Below are 23,695 nucleotides of genomic sequence, written 5' to 3'. Positions count from 1 at the left end.
AAATTGCACGCTTTTTAATGTAATTTTGTGAAACATCGCAAGACATTTTAATAACGATTCTGACTTGCGTACGTGACGTTTTTAAACATTCCCTCTTATCGTCTTACTGCGAAAACGGAAAGCGCAATGGACGTCGGAGACTCCTTCCATAAGCATCTCGTTCCAGAAAACATCACCCTATCAGTGATTTATACATTTTTGTTTGCTGCATAACAAAACTTGTTTGTTTATTATTAGCTAGAGGTTATACGGTAGCTACCAAGCCAGAGTTCGAGTGATCTCTGTGCAAGTCCCTGTAAATGATGTACTATAGAAATGATAACGTAAGAATGACCATATTAACGTAAACCTGTGATTCGTCTTGCAGCCCCCCCAGCGTCTGAGGCGCTTATACGGTATACAAGACCAGTCAAAAGTTTGTACACCCCTACTCATTCATAGGATTTTCTGTATTTGGTATTTTCTACATTGTAGAACAATACTGAAGAGATCAAAACTATGAAATAATAAATGGAACGTATATGGAATTATGTAGGAAAGAAAAAAAGTGTTAAAAAAAAGATGATCTTGATAATGCTTTGTACACTATTGGCATTATCGTAACCAGCTTCATGAGGTGGTCACCTGGAATGCTTTTCAATTCAAATCAATTTATTTGTATGGCGCTTTTAACAATTGACATTGTCGCAAAGCAGCTTTAGAGGAAAAATATTGATTTTTAAATGTATGAATTAATAAACTTCTCCCTAATGAGCAAGCCTGTGGCGACGGTGGCAAGGGAAAAACTCCATGAGACATCATGAGGAACCAGACTCAAAAGGGAACCCATCCTCATCTGGGTGATAACAGATAGTGTGATCATAAATAACTCGCTTCTATAGCAGTGTCCTAGGCTTGTAGTACTCGAGTCCGACTTGTGACTCGACTTGGACTTGAGCACTGATGACTCGGACTCGTGCATTAACTGCATTCGGACTCGTAAATTGGAGACGAGGACTCGGATTTCTTCTTTATTTTTTGTAACATGCCATAATAATTTGTCATAAGATATTTATATCTATATTAATTTTTGTATTAATTTCCTGCAAGAGTGTCACACCGGCGCGCCTTGGCGCGTGCATCAGATAGACTCTCGGGCAGCGCTCCGGACAGCGCGCGCACCAAGCGGACTCTCGCATGCGCCGTAAACGACTCGCACCTGCACAGGATTAAGGCGAAATCAGTGCACTGATATAAAAAACCGTGAAAACACACTTACTTTGCGAAGTATTGAGTTGCATTGCTGACACATTACCGAGCCTTATTTCCTTGTTTGGTTTCCTGATTTCCTGTTTCTCGTCTTTGATTCTGCCGAGTCTACGATAGCCTGTTTGTGCCTCGCTCGGCCTATCGCCTGTTTCACCGTTTTACGATTTTGCCTGCCGTTCTGGATTGTCTGTCTTCACTTGTATTAATCAACACACCTTCCGCACTTCCATCCGTCTCCCAACCATCTCGGACAGAATACTTCACACTCCCTGACAAAGAGAAGCGCATTCACCTGTTCATACGCCATGTTCAGGAACAAACTAACGTTAATGGCGCTGAAACAGCCGCCGTCAAACGGTGCGGTTGGAGTCTTGTTCTCGAAATTTTTTTTTAATGACTTGGACTTGAACACTGGGGACTCGAGACCAGACTCAGACTCGAGGTTTAGTGACTCGACTACAACACTGGTTCATCAAATCAAGTTTATTTGTATAGTGCTTTTAACAATAAACATTGTCGCAAAGCAGCTTTACAGAATTTGAACGACTTAAAACATGAGCTAATTTTATCCCTAATCTATCCCCAATGAGCAAGCCTGTGGCGACGGTGGCAAGGAAAAACTCCCTCAGATGACATGAGGAAGAAACCTCGAGAGGAACCAGACTCAAAAGGGAACCCATCCTCATTTGGGCAACAACAGACAGCCTGACTATAATATTAACAGTTTTAACAGGTATAACCCTCAACTGTCCTCATGGGGCCGTCCTTCACAGGAGCGGTGCGATAAAACTCCGACCAGACACAGGGCACCAGGATGGATCAAGCAGGTCCGAGGGGCAGAAGACAACTGCAGTCCTAAAGTTCATGACAACTGCAGTCCTAAAGTTGTCATGGTAATCGTAGTACTAAACCATTGTAGCAAAACTGTAAGCATCCAGAGCATCTTCTACCGTAAATGTATCTTTAGGCTGTGCTTATGGGGCCGTCCTCTACAGGAGCGATGCGATTAGAACCTCAGCCAGAAGTAGGGCATGAGGATGGATCAGGTGTGCATCGTCAGAAGTTAATTAGTGCAATCGCTTGCCTCCTTAATGCCTTTAAGAACAGTAATAATAAATGATAGAAATACAGTAAATAGCCCTATTTAACACCACAACCGTAGTAATCCATATTATGTCAAGAACCGTTCGACTAAGGAAAGAGAAACGACATCCATCATTCCTGTAAGACATAAAGGAGTGTCTTTAAATAAAGAATTGAATAATAAGGTGTGTCCAACTAGTGTGTTTTTACTCGTACTGTATAGAAAGTGAACACCTTCTGACCAATCAGATTTGAGAGCAATCTTATAGACCGTTCCCGTATGCTTTTGCGCCATATGTGCGTACTCTCCACACGCTCGTACCGTACATGCACGGACCTCGGATATTATCAGCATGCTCCTTCGACTGTGTCCTTGAGTGCTCCCTAACATGACTAACTGGTCTACCTTGTCCTAATGTGATCTTTATTATCCCTCTATTGTTCGCCCAAGCAACAAAAGTCCATTGGTGCAGCCAGCAGTCTGAACGCATTCGAAGTTAATAATTGACTTTCTTTCCCGAGCTCGTCTGTGATGGTGTTTTCAGCCATCCTAGAAAGAGTGCCATAGAAACAGGAAGAAATTCAGTCCACCTGTGGGCGCGTGGGTGGTTTTTCTCTTGTGTTTTTTTTTTTCTGCTTTGTGCGTCTTTCATACTGAAAGATTTGTACTCTTGGTGTACTCTAATGTCCTTTTGTGACTTTGATCAAGTCTCGGCTTCAATACAGCTGTCAGGACTTCATGTAGTTAGGCCTTGTTGCTGGTGTCGTACCCGAGTCGAGTCAGGGCACAGGGGGCACAGGTCATATCATCTCTCTCTCTCTCCATATTTATCTCTCATCCCTCGAGCAAGGGTCATTCATACAGTCACTACTCGTCACTGGACACTTCATTAGTCCTTTTTGTACTTTTGTCAGAATGCCCGTGGACTGGACAGGGGTGCATTCTAATGAGCGGCCTCATTTTATTCCTATTTAAGATGAACCATTTCGCCCGAAGTGTAGATAAGCGTGCAAATTTGAAGACGTGCAGCTAAGATGTTTTTTGCTATGAATCTGTATGGAATTGATTATAATTGTAATTATTATATCCACATTCACTGAATATGAGCAATCGCGCACTCTGATTGGCTACTCCTACTACTACGATATCAGCTCGTATACCTTGAGTAGAGAAAAACAAAATGGCAAGAGCGTGAGGACGAAATAAAAACTCGAAAATAAACACCACCATCCCCCCCCAAAAAAAAAAAAATATATATATATATGGAATGGTAAGAACGTAATTTTTTTTTTCCAAGAATTATTATTATCGCATTTTTCACAAATTGCTCCGGTTATTTCGCCGGTTTGTTTCCGATAATTTCGAAGTGGAAATTATTTTGTTGGACATTTCGTATAAAGTATGGCGGCACGGTGGTGTAGTGGTTAGCACTGTCGCCTCACAGCAAGAAGGTCCTGGGTTCGAGCCCCGGGGCCGGCGAGGGCCTTTCTGTGCGGAGTTTGCATGTTCTCCCCGTGTCCGCGTGGGTTTCCTCCGGGTGCTCCGGTTTCCCCCACAGTCCAAAGACATGCAGGTTAGGTTAACTGGTGACTCTAAATTGAGCGTAGGTGTGACTGTGAGTGTGAATGGTTGTCTGTGTCTATGTGTCAGCCCTGTGATGACCTGGCGACTTGTCCAGGGTGTACCCCGCCTTTCGCCCATAGTCAGCTGGGATAGGCTCCAGCTCGCCTGCGACCCTGTAGAAGGATAAAGCGGCTAGAGATAATGAGATGAGATTTCGTATAAAGTTTTCATTTATCGAATTTGCTGAAAATAAAAATGCTCCGTTTGTCAAAATCCAGTGAATGTGGATAGAATAAAACAGTTATTCCACTCAATCTCGTCGTCCGTGGATTATAGCCGCGATCAGCTCATGTACGACTCGATTTTGTGGAATGATTGCTTGGCGGGTGATGAAGAAACGGGTTCCGTCCAGCTGTCCGTCCGGTCACGTTTTCATTTCCAGCCCATATCTTTAAAACTACTGAAGATGTTTTCATGAAACTTTGTATACATATCAAGCAGCATGTGAACTGGTGCTATTTTGGATTTAAGTATTTTTCAAATTTTTACATAAAAAATAGATTTTGACTTCGTTTCTAAGAGCAACGTTCGTTTCCGGAGCATATATCCAAAACTATTCATGATACGGATTTGAAACTTGGTATACATGTGAACAAGGTGATGTAGACTTTTTAATTTTTCATGTTTCCGTGGAGGGCGGCACGGTGGTGTACTGGTTAGCGCTGTCGCCTCACAGCAAGAAGGTCCGGGTTCGAGCCCCGTGGCCGGCGAGGGCCTTTCTGTGTGGAGTTTGCATGTTCTCCCCGTGTCCGCGTGGGTTTCCTCCGGGTGCTCCGGTTTCCCCCACAGTCCAAAGACATGCAGGTTAGGTTAACTGGTGACTCTAAATTGACCGTAGGTGTGAATGTGAGTGTGAATGGTTGTCTGTGTCTATGTGTCAGCCCTGTGATGACCTGGCGACTTGTCCAGGGTGTACCCCGCCTTTCGCCCGTAGTCAGCTGGGATAGGCTCCAGCTCACCTGCGACCCTGTAGAACAGGATAAAGCGGCTACAGATAATGAGATGTTTCCATGGAAACAATTTCAGACTTAGTCTGTCCGGTTAGTCTTAGGGGTAGGTTTTGTTTCCGGAGCAGAACTTGAAAACTAGCCCTGTGTCCGAAATCACTCATTCGTTCACTACTCCTTATACAGGGAATTACTATATAGAGGACTATACAGTGAGCTCATTGGTAAAATGAATAACTCTTTCGGACACTACTCCGTCGCGCCGGTATTTATGTCATTACTGTCGCACAATTAAAACGGGCCAGATCAGTCGGCTGGTGGGTTTCAAAATAATAAATCCATGCGTGTGTTTTTGTGATAAATCCATATTATACTGAGCGCATTTCCAACATTAATCAATACAAAGTACCTGCAGCTTTCAGTTCTTTTAAATCAAGGCTGAATACTTTCTTTCTTCTTTGCCGCTGCCTTTTATTAAATCACATTTGAGACTTTTAATTTGATTTCTTTCAGCGCGACCGCAATGCATGATGGGATATATTATTTTGGTTAATGACCATCGTTGTAGACTACTTTTCATGATGCATTGTGGCACACTTTGAGTGCACTATATAGGGTGTAAATAATCCTCACTAAGGTTTCGGACAGCACTACAAAATGGCGTCCTCGCTATATAGTGAGTAGGGAGCGATTTCGGACACAGGGTATGAGTGGTATGGGCTTGAAAGTTGGTATACGTGTTGATTATGTAATGTATATGTGTCTTTTGATACTAAGAAATGTGAGAAATGTTAATTTTTATCTCACCTGGACCAAAGATCCGGTGGGTTTATGCCATGGTTCTGCTGAGGTCAGTGTAAAGAGGTCGGGTTGGTCACCCTGTCCAAAAGTTTGTAGACACCTGACCATCATACCCATATGTGCATTTTTGAACATCCAGTTCTAGATTTATTCCCTCCCTCAACACCCCGCCCACACCCTCGCTCAGTGTCATATTAACGAGAAACCTAATGCAGGTATGGTGGAGACGCTGCAAAAGTTGGACTCAGAATTCCCGAATGCAGCGTTGCTGTCCAACATAGTTACACCGTGTTTCGTCAAACACTCAGTATGGCTAGTTTGTGATCGACGAGATTATAAACGTGATGGCATCGACAGTGATGCTAGCATGAAAGTTGTAGCTGCGGAAGCTGATCTGTTTAAGCAGAGTGCACAGATGAGGAGGTGATCGAGCCGGACAGACTAAATCACTAAAGCGCTGCTGCATCACTCTCTCTTAAGGTAGCGTCAAAGCGAGCGCTAAATTCCACTGGTGCTGCTATTAGCAGACAGTCAAGCAGCATTGTGGGAAACGTACTGTAGGAACGTAGCGTTGAAATTGTTAATGATAAAAGTCGACTCAGAATTTCATTTCAGAACTCGTACACCAGAGAAGATCGGATCTGAAGATTAGTGCTCAAGTTGTTCAAGGTGGAGTGGAGTTTTCATTCAAGTCGTCGCTTCAGCCTTCAACCATTAAAAGAAAAAAAAATCATTTAGCAATATCCATTGCCTCAATCCGCCGCACTTCCTGTCTGACTCCGCCTAGCAAAACGGTCAGAAGATAAACAACACGCTGTTCCTGCTATCAGACAACCCTGAATAGAAAAGGACGTTTATACAGGTTCGATCCAGTCAAAGAAAATTCTGTTTCTCCAGCAGCGTCAGCTAGAACTCGTTTCACTACAATGGGCAGAAATAAGATCAATTACTCGTGTCATTTTCTACTATTTGAAATGTAATTCCTGCCCTGCGCTCGTTAAAGGCTTTTCACAGCGATCTATTTTTAGAAGATTTGCCAGTTAAGACGGGACTCTGTCAACAACTAGAGAACATGATGTTCTTTTTTTCCTCTCTCTCTCTCTCTCTCTCTTTCAGTCAGCAGCTCAACTTGGAATGGCTTTTATGAAAATAAAAATGGTCAAATATCCTATGAAAGCATTTCCAGTAAAATGCTCGTCTCAGTCAGTCAATCAATAAACAACTTTATTAAAGTGTCAAACTTATAACTGGCCACAAGTAGCCTATTAATTGGGGACACTAGCTATAAATAAACTAAATAAGAATGACATTTGAAATACATACTTCTATCTATAATATTATTTATAAATGATAAATCTTAAATGTACAACCCCGATTCCAAAAAAGTTGGGACAAAGTACAAATTGTAAATAAAAACGGAATGCAATAATTTACAAATCTCAAAAACTGATATTGTATTCACAATAGAACATAGACAACATATCAAACGTCGAAAGTGAGACATTTTGAAATTTCATGCCAAATATTGGCTCATTTGAAATTTCATGACAGCAACACATCTCAAAAAAGTTGGGACAGGGGCAATAAGAGGCTGGAAAAGTACAAAAAAGGAACAGCTGGAGGAGCAAATTGCAACTCATTAGGTCAATTGGCAATAGGTCATTAACATGACTGGGTATAAAAAGAGCATCTTGGAGTGGCAGCGGCTCTCAGAAGTAAAGATGGGAAGAGGATCACCAATCCCCCTAATTCTGCGCCGACAAATAGTGGAGCAATATCAGAAAGGAGTTCGACAGTGTAAAATTGCAAAGAGTTTGAACATATCATCATCTACAGTGCATAATATCATCAAAAGATTCAGAGAATCTGGAAGAATCTCTGTGCGTAAGGGTCAAGGCGGGAAAACCATACTGGGTGCCCGTGATCTTCGGGCCCTTAGACGGCACTGCATCACATACAGGCATGCTTCTGTATTGGAAATCACAAAATGGGCTCAGGAATATTTCCAGAGAACATTATCTGTGAACACAATTCACCGTGCCATCCGCCGTCGCCAGCTAAAACTCTATAGTTCAAAGAAGAAGCCGTATCTAAACATGATCCAGAAGCACAGACGTCTTCTCCGGGCCAAGGCTCATTTAAAATGGACTGTGGCAAAGTGGAAAACTGTTCTGTGGTCAGACGAATCAAAATTTGAAGTTCTTTATGGAAATCAGGGACACCGTGTCATTCGGACTAAAGAGGAGAAGGACGACCCAAGTTGTTATCAGGGAAGACCTTGCATTTTCCAACATGACAATGCCAAACCACATACTGCATCAATTACAGCATCATGGCTGTGTAGAAGAAGGGTCCGGGTACTGAACTGGCCAGCCTGCAGTCCAGATCTTTCACCCATAGAAAACATTTGGCGCATCATAAAACGGAAGATACGACAAAAAAGACCTAAGACAGTTGAGCAACTAGAATCCTACATTAGACAAGAATGGGTTAACATTCCTATCCCTAAACTTGAGCAACTTGTCTCCTCAGTCCCCAGACGTTTACAGACTGTTGTAAAGAGAAAAGGGGATGTCTCACAGTGGTAAACATGGCCTTGTCCCAACTTTTTTGAGATGTGGTGTTGTCATGAAATTTAAAATCACCTAATTTTTCTCTTTAAATGATACATTTTCTCAGTTTAAACATTTGATATGTCATCTATGTTCTGAATAAAATATGGAATTTTGAAACTTCCACATCATTGCATTCCGTTTTTATTTACAATTTGTACTTTGTCCCACCTTTTTTGGAATCGGGGTTGTATATTATAAAATCAAAAAAAAAATCCTTGATTAGAATGGAATACAAGGAAATGGATAGAAAAGAAATATTAAATAAATCTATAAGCTTAAATATATGCGATAAAATCTTAATTCTATATTAAAACGTTTGATATACATATTCGAGGTGAAGCTCATCGAGTCTGAATGTCAGTATTAAATTCTATATTAATATGCCGATCGTCAGTGTTGTAGTCGAGTCACTAAACCTCGTGTCCGAGTGTCCAAAGAAAATTTCGAGTCCGAGAACAGGACTCCATCCGCGCCGTTTGACGACGGCTGTTGCTGCCTTTATGTGAAAGCGTCTCTGCTACTGAGTCGGACTAACGTTCCTGCTCGACTGCCCCGTTTTAGTGAACAGGCTACGGATAAAAAGCTTGTTTGTCGCTCAGCAAGCCCCGCCCATAATCAACAGGGCAAACATGACAGAGGGTTAACACTAGCTAGTTCATCGCTCAGCAAGCAAACCCCGCCCACTATCAACAGAGCAATGAACACAGCATGTCATTTCCTTCTCTGGGTGGAGTCTCGCCAAACGATGATTGAAGTTCGAGGTCGTCCCCGTCGTCTCCTCGATAGTTCTTCTACATATGGAACACACAGCAGGGCATTTTTTTCCCCCACTGCACGAGAAGTCTGTATAAGCGACGCGGACAATCCTAGCGGCGTCTCTGCAGGCATTTTAGCTCCGTTACCGTTAGTTTGTTCCTGAACATGACGTATGAACAGGTGAATGTGCATAAAAATTAATGTAGATATAAATACAGGGTGTTTTAAAAAAAATTTGATATTATTTCAGGATCTAATAACTTTGCCAGTTCTTGTTCAATTGACCTCAAATTTTAACAGCACATGTGGAAACAGGTCAAAATTGTATGTTTTAATGTTTTTATCTCTTTAGGTATAGAAATGCCATTCACTGGAAAAGAAAAGGCGCTGTGTGTGTTAGAGTACGCTCGAACAAGACTGTGCAGCGTGCATTTATGAGAGAATTCTCTAAAAATGCACTGTTACCAGAAAAGACTGTTACCAAAGACATGCTGCAGCGTGTTTGACAAGGAGCTGGACTACCATCTTGACGTGTGCCGTGTCTCAGGCGGTTCGCATATTGAAAATTTGTGAACTCATTTATGGAATCCACATACCTTTTGAATTTCTCATTCAAATTTTGAGGAATAAATCTTATATTGCTCAACATTAAGCCTGTTCAGTTTCATTTGCCCGGAGTATGTAGTTTCTGGGATATTTACAGTTAGGTCCATAAATATTTGGACAGAGACAACATTTTTCTAATTTTGGTTCTGTACATTACCACAATGGATTTTGAACAAAACAACTCAGATGCAGTTGAAGTTCAGACTTTCAGCTTTAATTCAGTGGGTTGAACAAAATGATTGCATAAAAATGTGAGGAACTAAAGCATTTTTAAACACAATCCCAGGGGCTCAAAAGTAATTGGACAAATTAAATAATTGTAAATAAAATGTTCATTTCTAATACTTGGTTGAAAACCCTTTGTTGGCAATGACTGCCTGAAGTCTTGAACTCATGGACATCACCAGACGCTGTGTTTCCTCCTTTTTAATGCTCTGCCAGGCCTTTACTGCAGCGGTTTTCAGTTGCTGTTTGTTTGTGGGCCTTTCTGTCTGAAGTTTAGTCTTTAACAAGTGAAATGCTGCTCAATTGGGTTGAGATCAGGTGACTGACTTGGCCATTCAAGAATATTCCACTTCTTTGCTTTAATAAACTCCTGGGTTGCTTTGGCTTTATGTTTTGGGTCGTTGTCCATCTGTATTATGAAACGCCGACCAATCAGTTTGGCTGGATTTGAGCACACAGTATGTCTCTGAATACCTCAGAATTCATCCGGTTGCTTCTGTCCTGTGTCACATCATCAATAAACACTAGTGACCCAGTGCCACTGGCAGCCATGCATGCCCAAGCCATCACACTGCCTCCGCCGTGTTTTACAGATGATGTGGTATGCTTTGGTTCATGAGCTGTACCACGCCTTCGCCATACTTTTTTCTTTCCATCATTCTGGTAGAGGTTGATCTTGGTTTCATCTGTCCAAAGAATGTTCTTCCAGAACTGTGCTGGCTTTTTTAGATGTTTTTTTAGCAAAGTCCAATCTAGCCTTTTTATTCTTGAGGCTTATGAGTGGCTTGCACCGTGCAGTGAACCCTCTGTATTTACTTTCATGCAGTCTTCTCTTTATGGTAGATTTGGATATTGATACGCCTACCTCCTGGAGAGTGTTGTTCACTTGGTTGGCTGTTGTGAAGGGGTTTCTCTTCACCATGGAAATTATTCTGCGATCATCCACCACTGTTGTCTTCTGTGGGCGTCCAGGTCTTTTTGCATTGATGAGTTCACCAGTGCTTTCTTTCTTTCTCAGGATGTACCAAACTGTAGATTTTGCCACTCCTAATATTGTAGCAATTTCTCGGATGGGTTTTTTCTGTTTTCGCAGCTTAAGGATGGCTTGTTTCACCTGCATGGAGAGCTCCTTTGACCGCATGTTTTCTTCACAGCAAAATCTTCCAAATGCAAGCACTACACCTCAAATCAACTCCAGGCCTTTTATCTGCTTAATTGAGAATGACATAACGAAGGAATTGCCCACACCTGCCCATGAAATAGCCTTTGAGTCAATTGTCCAATTACTTCTGGTCCCTTTAAAAACAGGGTGGCACATGTTAAGGAGCTGAAACTCCTAAACCCTTCATCCAATTTTAATGTGGATTCCCTCAAATGAAAGCTGAAAGTCTGGACTTTATGTCCATGTCCATTATATAACTATAACTTGAATATGTTTCAGTAAACAGGTAAAAAAACAAAATTTGTGTCAGTGTCCAAATATATATGGACCTAACTGTACATCTCAAATAAGATCACATTTTTAAATTTTTTTATTATGGCATGTTACAAAAAAAATAAAGAAAAAATCCGAGTCCTCGTCTCCAATTTACGAGTCCGAATGCAGTTAATGCGCGAGTCCGAGTCATCAGTACTCAAGTCACGAGTCCTTAAAATTAGGGCACGAGTCGGACTACAAGCCTGCCGATTGTTGTAGATTCTCGATAGTGGTGTGTTAACTTTGACATGCAGAGCATGAGGCACAGCTGCCTTGTGCTATAGATCTAAGATCCTTCTTTCTCACGCGTGACTTAAAGGAAAATACAGAATTTGCTTTTCTATCATTACTCTCTCGTTTTGACCACCTCTTCTCTTCTCATCCTGGCCTTTTTCTACCTTTTACTCGAATGTACGAAGGCACTGACGTGAACTAATTTAACCAACTAATTAAACGCCGTGGACGCTCTAGACGCCCCTTTTCCCAGCGTTCTTCTGTTTCCAGTAGATGCGTGAGGAACGGGGGGAAAAACAGGCAATGAGGCTTGCACTTGACGTTTTATTCATGTTGCGTTTACACACGTTTACACACTTGCTGTCAGAGTCTTGTACGAGTCGTCCTTACAGGTGATGCTGCATTTTAAATTTAGTCTGTTACGACAGTTCAAAAGCACACGCGTTTCTTTATGTATGTCACACGGGAGGGGGAACGCTGCCTCAGGTGGATGTCGAACAAAACAGCGAGGCATCAAGGATTGCTTGAAATGGATTGAACTCTCGTTTCCTGTCTTCTACGTAAGATGCCTTTAAACTGTCTCAGTTGAAGGCAACATCAGTGTGTCCTCGACACTGCGTATTGCCCATAAATCTTTGTGACAGTCCCTCAAGCAATGGAAAAAAAATGTTTAAAAAATAAAAAAAAAAGATGGCAGACTGAACTTCATACAAAAGTGACTTTTTAAAAAAAAAAAAAAACAAATATAAGTTTAGGGCTTTTTCCCACTTAGATTTTTGAAAAGTTACCCCAATATAAACATTGTGCTGTCAGATAACTGTGAAGATGCAGGCAGTTACAGATGTATGTGCGGCGGAAGACAGTTTTCGAAGAGGAAACCAAGCCAAAATGAGGGACAGGAATCAGTCATTAGGCTAGCGTGGTTCGGGCGCGATCGGCAAACAGCGTAGCGAGGGTCAATAGTCAGAAAGATACAAGGCTTGGTACGAACTGGTAAACTCAGGACAATACTTCGCAACGGTGTGAGTGTGACTGGGGTTTATACGGTATCGAGGGACAGGTAATTGCGGAAATGCGAGCCAGCTGTGATTCAATAGGCAGGACATAGAGGGCGCTGTGTGCATTGGGAGTTGTAGTCCGGGTTGTCCATGTTTGTACGGTAGTTTGCTCACTCTCAGTGGGTTTACTGACAATAACCCTGTGACTGTAAGCAAACAAATTGGTTTGATATGATTTGTGAGGCATCTGTTAGCCAACTAGCAAACTTTTTTTTTTGGTTTAGTTACACAGCATGCTGATGTCATGCGTTACCTGTGTTGTAGTCGAGTCACTAAACCTCGAGTCCGAGTCCAGTCTCGAGTCCCCAGTGTTCAAGTCCAAGTCATTAAAAAAATTTCAAGCCGAGTCGAGTCCACTATTGACCCGAGTCGAGTCCGAGAACAAGACTCCAACTGCACCATTTGACGGCGGCGGTTTCAGCGCCATTAACGTTAGTTTGTTCCTGAACATGACGTCTGAACAGGTGAATGTGCTTCTCTTTATCAGGGAGTGTGAAGTATTCGGTCAGAGATGGTTGGCGATAGGTCGAGCGAGGCACAAACAGGCTATCGTAGTCTCGGCAGAATCAAAGACGAGAAACAGGAAATCAGGGATCAGGAAACCAAACAAGGAAATAAGGCTCGGTAATGTGTCAGCAACGCAACTCGATACTTCGCAAAGTAAGTGTGTTTTCACAGTTTTTATATTGGCAGGTGCGAGTCGTTTACGGCGTGCGCGAGAGTCCGCTTGGTGCGCGTGTTGTCCGGAGCACGCCCGAGAGTCTATCTGATGCACGTACCAAGGCACACAGGTGTGACACTCTTGCATGAAATTAGTAGCCTGGGCCCGCCCATCCTAAGTGTGACGCAACACGAGGGCCTGTTGCGAGCTTAGTTTGGCAAGGCAGGCTATCTCCAGCTCTTCCAAGCTCCCGAAAAATCGGGAGCCAATCAACTTTGAGCATCTCCAACGGCCCTGGGTAGAGGCGTGTTCAAGGCACTGACGTAGTAGAACTGCGACCGGAAGCCATAGATTGTTTACAGAATCTATGCCGGAAGCGCTTCATTCACTAGAAACATTATGAACATGGAGCAGCGGCAAGCCTTTGACACAGCGGTAGATGCTGTATTGAAAGCATTCAACGGGCAGTTCTCATTGAAAACGTAGCAAAGAGCAGCCCTGGAGGTATTTATCTTCTTCCTGTTACTCAAGCAGTTTCCGTCGCGTCACATACGTCAGAGGAAAGAGTGATGTGATTGGTTTAAGCTTCGTCACAGCCTTTTCTGGCTTCGACCAGTAGCAAACTGAGGCATTTCAGGGAGGCGGGTCAACCATGCACTTTGGGAAACGGTTGGGCTTAATATCTTTGCCAGACCAAATGCTCGCAGAGCTTTGAAGTCACGTTAGCCAGACTATGAAATTAGTGCAAAAATTAATGTAGATATAGTAATGTAGATAAGCAGTGAAGTCACCTTCCAGCCGGTGTAGCGTTCATCAGTAGTGTTAGCAGATGCTAATAAAACAGTCCCTCCAGTGCTATCAAGAGCAAGTAGCACAGGCTAATGACTGAGAAACTAAGATTTCTGTCTCCAGACTCTTCTTCCATGCTGCACGCTCACTACAGTATTTTTCACACATACTTAAGTATTCATTTCCCTGTGTAATTTACTGAATTACTTTTAAAATCAACATTGACCGCTACACACAACGAAGCGACCTGGCAGCCTGCCGCTAATCCCTGGCAAAATCCTTTGCCTTGATGCTTTTTTTGGTGTCTAGCTAAGTTTTGGCTGAGCTCAAGTCCTAGCTCTAATAGTAACGGTTCACCACTGGGAAATTGTCAGATGGTAAGCTAACGATCATTTCACTCTGCTCCTGAGTGATTGAGGTGAAGGACTGGATTAGTTATGCAGCTAAATACAGTCCGAGCAACACGGCTCAATTATAATCAAACCATATCCCAGTTCTGATGAATCTCGAGACTAGTTTGAGGCTTTTTTTTTGATTGTGTGAGCACTCATCTTGCAGTTGGTAACGTTTCTCGTGCACCACGTGCAGTATTGCACAGCAGGCACTAATTATGCCAAATGGATAGGTTCAAACCAACTGAAAGTCATTTGATTAGAGTATGTGCTAACAGACGCTCCAGCAGGGCCTAGCTCTGGGAAAACTGACAACTAGCAGCCGTCAGGAGAAAACCAAAGAAGAGAATTTTATCATCTGAAGCCTCTCCAGGCTTTTCCGTGATGATTAGAGGGACACGGGCGTGCCTGACGTTTAAGCTAATGCAGAGTGAATGATGTGATGAACGTACACCATCTCCAGATGAAACATCACCTCCACTCTGATACTGTACTGGTTGGTTTGTACACGTCACCCATTTTTTCAATGCTTTGTGTTTTTCAGGACACGGCGCTGGACCCAGGAGAAGACGTCGCTCTGTTGTCTGTTAGTTTTGAAGACGCTGAAGCTACTCAGGTCTTCCCTAAACTCTTCTTATCACCCAGCATAGAGCAGTAAGTATCTCTAAAACATCAACCTTTCGATTACAATCGACCCCAAAATTATTGGCACCCCTCCTAAATCCACGTGTAAAACACAATCTTTTACAGTTTAACAAATGATAATGGTGTATTTTTAATGCGATATTTTGTTGAAAATATTCGAGTCATTCCACGAAATCGAGTCATATATGAGCCGATAGCCGACGAGGCGTGTAGCACCGAGTTGGCTATAAGCCGTGTACGACGAGATTGACCGGAATAACTGTTTTATTCTATCCACATTCACTGGATTTTGAGAAACGGAACTTTTTTATTTTTATTTTTTGCAAATTCGATAAATAAAAACTTTATACAAAACGTCCGACAAAATAGTTTCCGCTTAGAATGTAAACAAACCGGTGAAAAATGCGATAATAATAATAATTCTTGAAAAATTAAAAAAAAAGATACGTTCTTACCATCAAATACTTTTATTCCATGTTTTATTGCTCATCTCATCTCATTATCTCTAGCCGCTTTATCCTTCTACAGGGTCGCAGGCAAGCTGGAGCCTATCCCAGCTGACTACGGGCGAAAGGCGGGGTACACCCTGGACAAGTCGCCAGGTCATCACAGGGCTGACACATAGACACAGACAACCATTCACACTCACATTCATACCTACGCTCAATTTAGAGTCACCAGTTAACCTAACCTGCATGTCTTTGGACTGTGGGGGAAACCGGAGCACCCGGAGGAAACCCACGCGGACACGGGGAGAACATGCAAACTCCGCACAGAAAGGCCCTCGCCGGCCCCGGGGCTCGAACCCGGACCTTCTTGCTGTGAGGCGACAGCGCTAACCACTACACCACCGTGCCACCCTTGTTTTATTGCTTTTTTAATTTATTTTTTAAATTTATTTATTTATGGTGGGGGGGGTTGAGTGTCGAGTAGAGTTTTTATTTCATCCTCGGTTGGTTCAGCAACACACTCCATCCACCATTTTGTTTTTCTCTACTCACAGTATGAGCTGATAGCCTAGTAGTAGAGTAGCCAATCAGAGCACGCGATTGCTCATATCCAGTGAATGTGGACAGAATAGTATCTTATGCAGCATCCCAACCCAAGTCGTCGAGTTTTTATCCCCCGTTGGCTGAAAGGCCCGAAGGGGGATTATGTCACGGTGATGTCCGTCTATCCGTCCGTCCCAGGAAGGGTTCTCACCTTCTGACATCAACTCCTCTCACAATTTTTGGACGAATTTCTCAACGCTTGGTAAAAGGCCTTGTTATATGACGGTAATACGCAGATCGGGATTTAATTTCGTTTGCGAAAATGTTCACCCTTGATTAAATAACTTGTACTTTGACGATTTCATGAGGGTGTACGTTCTTCTGAAATCAGCTCCTCTCACAATTTGTGGAGGAATTTCACCAAACTTGGCAGAAGGATTCTTTGTCATACAACCCCGATTCCAAAAAAGTTGGGACAAAGTACAAATTGTAAATAAAAATGGAATGCAAATGACGTGGAAGTTTCAAAATTCCATATTTTATTCAGAATAGAACATAGATGACATATCAAATGTTTAAACTGAGAAAATGTATCATTTAAAGAGAAAAATTAGGTGATTTTAAATTTCATGACAACAACACATCTCAAAAAAGTTGGGACAAGGCCATGTTTCCCACTGTGAGACATCCCCTTTTCTCTTTACAACAGTCTGTAAACGTCTGGGGACTGAGGAGACAAGTTGCTCAAGTTTAGGGATAGGAATGTTAACCCATTCTTGTCTAATGCAGGATTCTAGTTGCTCAACTGTCTTAGGTCTTTTTTGTCGTATCTTCCGTTTTATGATGCGCCAAATGTTTTCTATGGGTGAAAGATCTGGACTGCAGGCTGGCCAGTTCAGTACCCGGACCCTTCTTCTACACAACCATGATGCTGTAATTGATGCAGTGTGTGGTTTGGCATTGTCATGTTGGAAAATGCAAGGTCTTCCCTGAAAGAGACGTCATCTGGATGGGAGCATATGTTGCTCTAGAACCTGGATATACCTTTCAGCATTGATGGTGTCTTTCCAGATGTGTAAGCTGCCCATGCCACACGCACTAATGCAACCCCATACCATCAGAGATGCAGGCTTCTGAACTGAGCGCTGATGATAACTTCGGTCGTCCTTCTCCTCTTTAGTCCGAATGACACGGCGTCCCTGATTTCCATAAAGAACTTCAAATTTTGATTCGTCTGACCACAGAACAGTTTTCCACTTTGCCACAGTCCATTTTAAATGAGCCTTGGCCCAGAGAAGACGTCTGCGCTTCTGGATCATGTTTAGATACGGCTTCTTCTTTGAACTATAGAGTTTTAGCTGGCGACGGCGGATGGCACGGTGAATTGTGTTCACAGATAATGTTCTCTGGAAATATTCCTGAGCCCATTTTGTGATTTCCAATACAGAAGCATGCCTGTATGTGATGCAGTGCCGTCTAAGGGCCTGAAGATCACGGGCACCCAGTATGGTTTTCCGGCCTTGACCCTTATGCACAGAGATTCTTCCAGATTCTCTGAATCTTTTGATGATATTATGCACTGTAGATGATGATATGTTCAAACTCTTTGCAATTTTACACTGTCGAACTCCTTTCTGATATTGCTCCACTATTTGTCGGTGCAGAATTAGGGGGATTGGTGATCCTCTTCCCATCTTTACTTCTGAGAGCCGCTGCCACTCCAAGATGCTCTTTTTATACCCAGTCATGTTAATGACCTATTGCCAATTGACCTAATGAGTTGCAATTTGCTCCTCCAGCTGTTCCTTTTTTGTGCCTTTAACTTTTCCAGCCTCTTATTGCCCCGTCCCAACTTTTTTGAGATGTGTTGCTGTCATGAAATTTCAAATGAGCCAATATTTGGCATGAAATTTCAAAATGTCTCACTTTCGACATTTGATATGTTGTCTATGTTCTATTGTGAATACAATATCAGTTTTTGAGATTTGTAAATTATTGCATTCCGTTTTTATTTACAATTTGTACTTTGTCCCAACTTTTTTGGAATCGGGGTTGTATGACGGTTATACGCAGATTGAAATTTTGTTTAATTTGGGCAAATTTTCCCAGAGTTATGCCCTCGATTATTAACAAAAGGTCTCACAGTTTTTGGAGGAATTTCACAAAATTTCACAGTGTTCTTTGTTATATGTCGGTAATACACAGATTTCAATTCCGTTCAGTTCAGTCACATTTTACCAGAGTTATGGCCGAGTTGCCAGCGGGGGATATTGTGTTCTCCGAGCGCTCTTATTCCCTATGATGAAAGGATACATGGGATTTTATGTGTGCAGCTTTATATTTGATGAAAAGCAGCAATAGATTTCCTGATCACCTCGATGGGTTTTTTTTCCCATTTCATTTGCATATGTTTAGAATATTCCTTTAGACAGTTAGTAATTTTGAGAGAAGATACAGTATCTACTGTGATTCATATAGCAGTGGAAGCGAGTTAGAGGAAAGGAAATGAAAGAAGACAGTTTTCTTTTTTTTTAAAGATATTTTTTGGGCTTTTTTCACCGTTATTAGATAGGACAGTGTAGAGACAGGACAGGAAATGAGTGGGAGAGAGACGGGGAGGGATCGGGAAATGACCTTGGGTCGGAATCGAACCCGGGTCCCCGGATTTATGGTATGGCGCCTTAGCCACGACGCCCCCAAGAAGACAGTTTTCTAAGAGAGAATTTTTGGATTTTATTTTACTAGTTCTATTATACACTCCTTTTTTTTAAAGATTTTTTTGGGGGGCTTTTTCCACCTTTATTGGATAGGACAGTGTAGAGACAGGAAATGAGCGGGAGAGAGACGGGGAGGGATCGGGACATGACCTCGGGTCGGAATCGAACCCGGGTCCCCGGATTTATGGTATGGCGCCTTATCCACCTGAGCCACGACGCCCCCATTCTATTATACACTCCTAATCATTTGAGTTTGACTGAAATGTTTAAAATACTACTATACAATAAACAGTCGTTCTGAAGGCATCAGGGTTTTTTGTTTGTTTTTTTAAAATATTAGTGCACGTCAAGCATTATTTTATACATTTTCTTTCCATTCCCTGTTGTATAGTAGCATTTCCGTCTTTTCTGCCACCTAATTAGTTCCTCTAGCTCAGTTATTTCCTTTTGTGTTCATGCACACACACGATGTTTAAATGTGTATTTTTGTCATTTTTCCTTGAGGCCTACTCATACACAGACCTTACGGAAAGTTTAGCTTCCACAAAACGGCCATGTGCTGGTATTTCAGAGATGCACAAACCCAGCCCGTGACACACCTTATCTAACTGTCGAATTCATGAAGACTATAAGACTGAAGAACTGCTTCTTCTGCTATTTACTTCCCTAAAACAAGGAACAATTGGGAAGTTATTCGGGCTATGTGCACTGTGTGTGTGTGTGCGTGCGTGCAGATGTACTCGTATAGCCACGGATGTCCGTGGGATTGAGTCTGAGCTATTATGGCAGTGTGTGTACGAGTGCACGAGTGCAAGAGGTCCTGCAGTAGAATTAAGCATGATTATGAGAGCATTCTTTCCATTTGTTAGGCCTCAGCGGTTTGTTGGTTGTTTGGGAATAATTTGTTTGGTGTGTGATCATTAGAGTCACTCCATCACGAGTGTGTAAAGCCGTGACCCTTTTGAATACACATCTGGCTTTTCTGAGCCGAGATCTAACATCATCCGATGATGCCACCGATCCTATTAGGCATCACTGTTTCCGAATAAACACAGGAACAACACGCAGCGTATAATTTTGTCTTTGGGTTCAGCATCCCTTATGTAAGAGTTCAATCAAATTAAATAAATGATGTATAAAATCTGACGTCGATGCCAGAAAAAGACTTGTTTGCCATCTCTGTGTGCCATCTGCCGTGGGTGGACCAACCACAAGGTCACCCGGCTGTAGAAAAGAAACTTCATCATGTCTTCACAACGGGCAAGATCTCCGGAGGCAAGGTTGGTCTGCTAATGTCCGCCTCGAGGCGAGATTTATTTTTCTGTACATTTTTCCCTGTTCTGTCTCTCTGGAAGCCACCCTTGATCTACTCAGACGTGCCTAGCGAGAGGACGTGCCCGTTCTTTCCGCTCGCTGGCTCTCCGGCCATGTCAGCTTCTATCTGTCACATGTTCTTTCCCCTCGCCGTACTGCATTGTGGGAGTTTTAATAATGTGCTCTTGCCCTTGCACTCGTCCATTAACAGCCTGGGCTCAGCTGAGTGATGGAAAGGGATGGGTAGGAGTGGATGTTTTTGTTGGATTGCATGAGTGCGTGGGTTGGCGGGTGTGTTTCGCAGACTGAGCAAGGGGATTATAATAAGGGTGAAACCACAGGGCTTGTAAGGACAAACCTGATCCTGAAAAAGGTCATTTAAAGCGATGTTTCGATTGTGTTCCGAGTTGTCTCACGACGCTTTTCAGGCACACGTACTATACCAAAATAAATATAGAGCTGCATTCAGAGTTACGTCAGTACAGTATTTACACAGGGAACATTACGTGTGTCGAGAGTCTGGTTACGCACTCGCTGAAGCCGATTTACCGAGCGCTCAAAAGGTATGGAAAGGTGTCGGAGACTTTTGTGGACTTTAACGGGATGATACTATTGAACGAGGCCGTCAGTGACGGCGTAGCTTGCGCCAGCCTCGTCTAGTCCAGAAGGAACGATCTAAAGTGGGCCACTTTGCGCAATACATTTTTTGCAAGCTATATAGACGCTAGGAATACCGACCTATTTGCCAGAAAGGATCCAAAATGGCGAGGAATTGACCGAGAAGAAGCGATTTTGGTTGAACTGCTCATTAAGGCTTAATTAGTCCATAACTTCATTAATAATTGTAATGAAGCAAATCTGGGTAGAAGTTGTTATCATTATGCACCCTAGGTTCCCCTACCTTCATGCCAGAAAGAACCAAAATCAGTGAAGGATTGCGGGAGAAGAAGCGATTTGTGTGGAAACTGCTCATAAGGGATTGATTGATTGATTGATTGATTGATTGATTGATTGATTGATTACTCCATATTTTCATTATTAATTGCAATTATGCAAATTTGGGTGGAAGTTACAGTATATGCACCCCAGGCAGATCGACCTTCCTGACAAAAAGAATAAAAATCGTTGAAGAATGGAGAAAGAAGAAGCGATTTCCGTGAAATGTGGACGATGGACGGACGACGAACACACGATGGCGTTAAACTCATCACCTGTCGGCCAGATGAGCTCATAATCATCACGTTTGTCCTCGAAGGACGTTCCATACCTTTTTTTTTTTTTTTTAATTATAGCCAAAACATAAATTTCGACATGATGAATTGTGCATGACCGTGGCACTGGATCTTATCTGCCCATGGCCTGAAGGTTAAAGAAGTAGCCTTGGGCCAAAAGGGTTGCCAGTTTGATTCCCGGGACCAGCAAGAAAAATGTGAGAGCTGAGTGAATTCCCCTCCCTCTGTAGGGATCCCCCTCCCACCCCTAACTGCCCGCCGGGCGCTGTAGCACAGCTGCCCACTGCTCCGGGTATGGGTGTGTGTTCATTGCTCACTTGTACGTGCTTCAGATGGGTTCAATGCAGAGGAGGAATTTCACTGTGCTCGAGTGTACATGTGACAAATAAAAGTTCGAATCGCGCCTCTGTTCGATTCCAAGTCCACGCCACGTGGGTAATTTTCGTCTTAAATCCTAACAATGCGCTAAACCATAACGCCGCTCTTGTGCTTTTCAAAGTAGCTGCGATATCAAGTTCGCATTTGGACGCGATGTCTCTTCTGAGCAGTAAAAGGAGGCGGGGAGAGGAGCGGGATTGCCGTCGGCACCGCTCGGTTCTATTCCCAGTCGATGTACGGCTTGTGTAGCCCCAGCCAAAACGAGCTGTCCCTGTGTTTATGCCTTAAAAAAACCAAAAACCTCGGCACATCTAAAGAACTCCATGCTCCAACTCGGAGCTGCCTAAAGGCTGATGCTGAACACATCGCCTGCAGTCAGAGAGCCAGCCAGCCCCTCTGGATCAGGCACAAAGAAAGACAAAGAGAGTGAGTGGGACTTGAAAGAGAAAAGCCAAGAGAAAGGTCTCTCTCAGCCACCTCAAGTGAGGCGAACACACAAACCGCATAGGAATCCCGTTCTTTCTCTCCGCGTCTCTTGGCTTTCTGTATCTTTTTTTCTTTTCCCCCACTTGTTCTCGCCGTCTCTCTAAAGGCCTCGCAAACCCGAGCCGCGCACATCCGCGTTTACCCGTCGAACCTTTCACACTTCAAACATCAGCAGTGCTGCAGCGATCGCTGTTTTGCGCGCCCACACACTCGGCTCTGTTATTATTAGAGCGAGGCGCTCGCTGTTTCATGGTGGACTCCACATCCCTCTCTTCGAACTGTGATGCTGACAGATTGAGAGACCGACTCCTACACACGCTTATGGCTTGATAAAGAGACGAAGATATTTGCAGATGTCTGTTTCGCTCTTTATATCTATTCAGGAGGCAGGCTGTTCACTTTGAGAGCGTTATCTTTTGCTTTACTTCGTGCCAGGTGTGCACGTTTGTTGTGTCGTGCACCAGCCCTGTTTCGCACTCAACCACCGGACATGCTGTGTTATATAAAGCAATAGTGTGGGCACTGGTTCTGCTTCCATCCCTGTGGGGAAAGGTTTTTTTTTTTTTTTTCCCTTCATAATCGGAGTTATGTTTATGCACAAACATTCACTTAGTTTATATCTCCTACAGTGGGCAGGTCGGCCTCATGATTCAGTTGTATTTGTTATATTATTTTATATTGTCAGTCAGTCGAGGATCAGGAGACGCCAGGGCCTCCGCCTTCGGCTGCCACCCGATCCACAATGCACCCGGACCCTTACGGCACCTCCTGCGGGTAGTGGGTCAACAAGAGAGTGGAGGGAGTTGCTACCGTACCTCAAGTGGAGGAGTTTAAGTATCTCGGGGTCTTGTTCAGGAGTTGAGGGTAAGGTGGAGCAGGAGTTGGACAGACGGATCGGGTCAGCGTCAGCAGTGATGCGGACACTAAACCGGTCTGTTGTGGTAAAGAGAGAGCGGAGCCAAAAGGCAAAGCTCTCAATTTACCGGTCCATCTACGTTCTCACTCTCACCTATGGTCACGAGCTGTGGGTAGTGACCGAAAGAATGCGGTCGCGGATACAAGTGGTCAAAATGAGTTTTGTCCGCAGGATGAAACCCTGGTCTCACCCTTAGAGACAGGGTGAGAAGCTTGGTCATTCGGGAGAGACTCGGAGTAGAACCGCTGCTCCTCCACATCAAAAGGAGTCAGTTGAGGTGGTTCAGGCACCCTGTTAAGGCCAATTTATGCTGACAACCCAGTCCTCGCAGATGGTGTCACAGACAGTGTCTGCGTAGCCGCCCCCACCTTCGCAGACGCTCTGCGCGCACCTCCCAAAAATTGTGACCACCGCAGAAGCCTCGCAGACAGCGTCGCAGACGAGGGCTCTGATTGGTCCACTCTACATCCGCTGTACACGCACTTCCGCTTCCCTACTT

The 23,695-nt window shown here is 43.3% G+C and overlaps 1 protein-coding gene across 4 annotated transcripts in view; it reads left to right on the top strand.

The window, feature by feature from the left end:
* The window catches only part of babam2 (BRISC and BRCA1 A complex member 2), a 283,886-nt gene that overhangs the window by 216,365 nt on the left and 43,826 nt on the right, over positions 1-23,695 (top strand). For all 4 annotated transcript variants that reach the window (XM_060934723.1, XM_060934722.1, XM_060934720.1 and 1 more), the window contains one exon: positions 15,061-15,170. In XM_060934723.1, coding sequence (XP_060790706.1) covers positions 15,061-15,170 — 110 coding nt within the window. The remainder of the gene's footprint in view (positions 1-15,060; positions 15,171-23,695) is intronic.

This window comes from Neoarius graeffei, chromosome 11 (genome assembly GCF_027579695.1).
Source record: "Neoarius graeffei isolate fNeoGra1 chromosome 11, fNeoGra1.pri, whole genome shotgun sequence".
Taxonomy (NCBI): Eukaryota; Metazoa; Chordata; class Actinopteri; order Siluriformes; family Ariidae; genus Neoarius; species Neoarius graeffei.
Note: the sequence above shows the minus strand (reverse complement) of the source record. Positions and strands in the feature narration are given on the sequence as shown.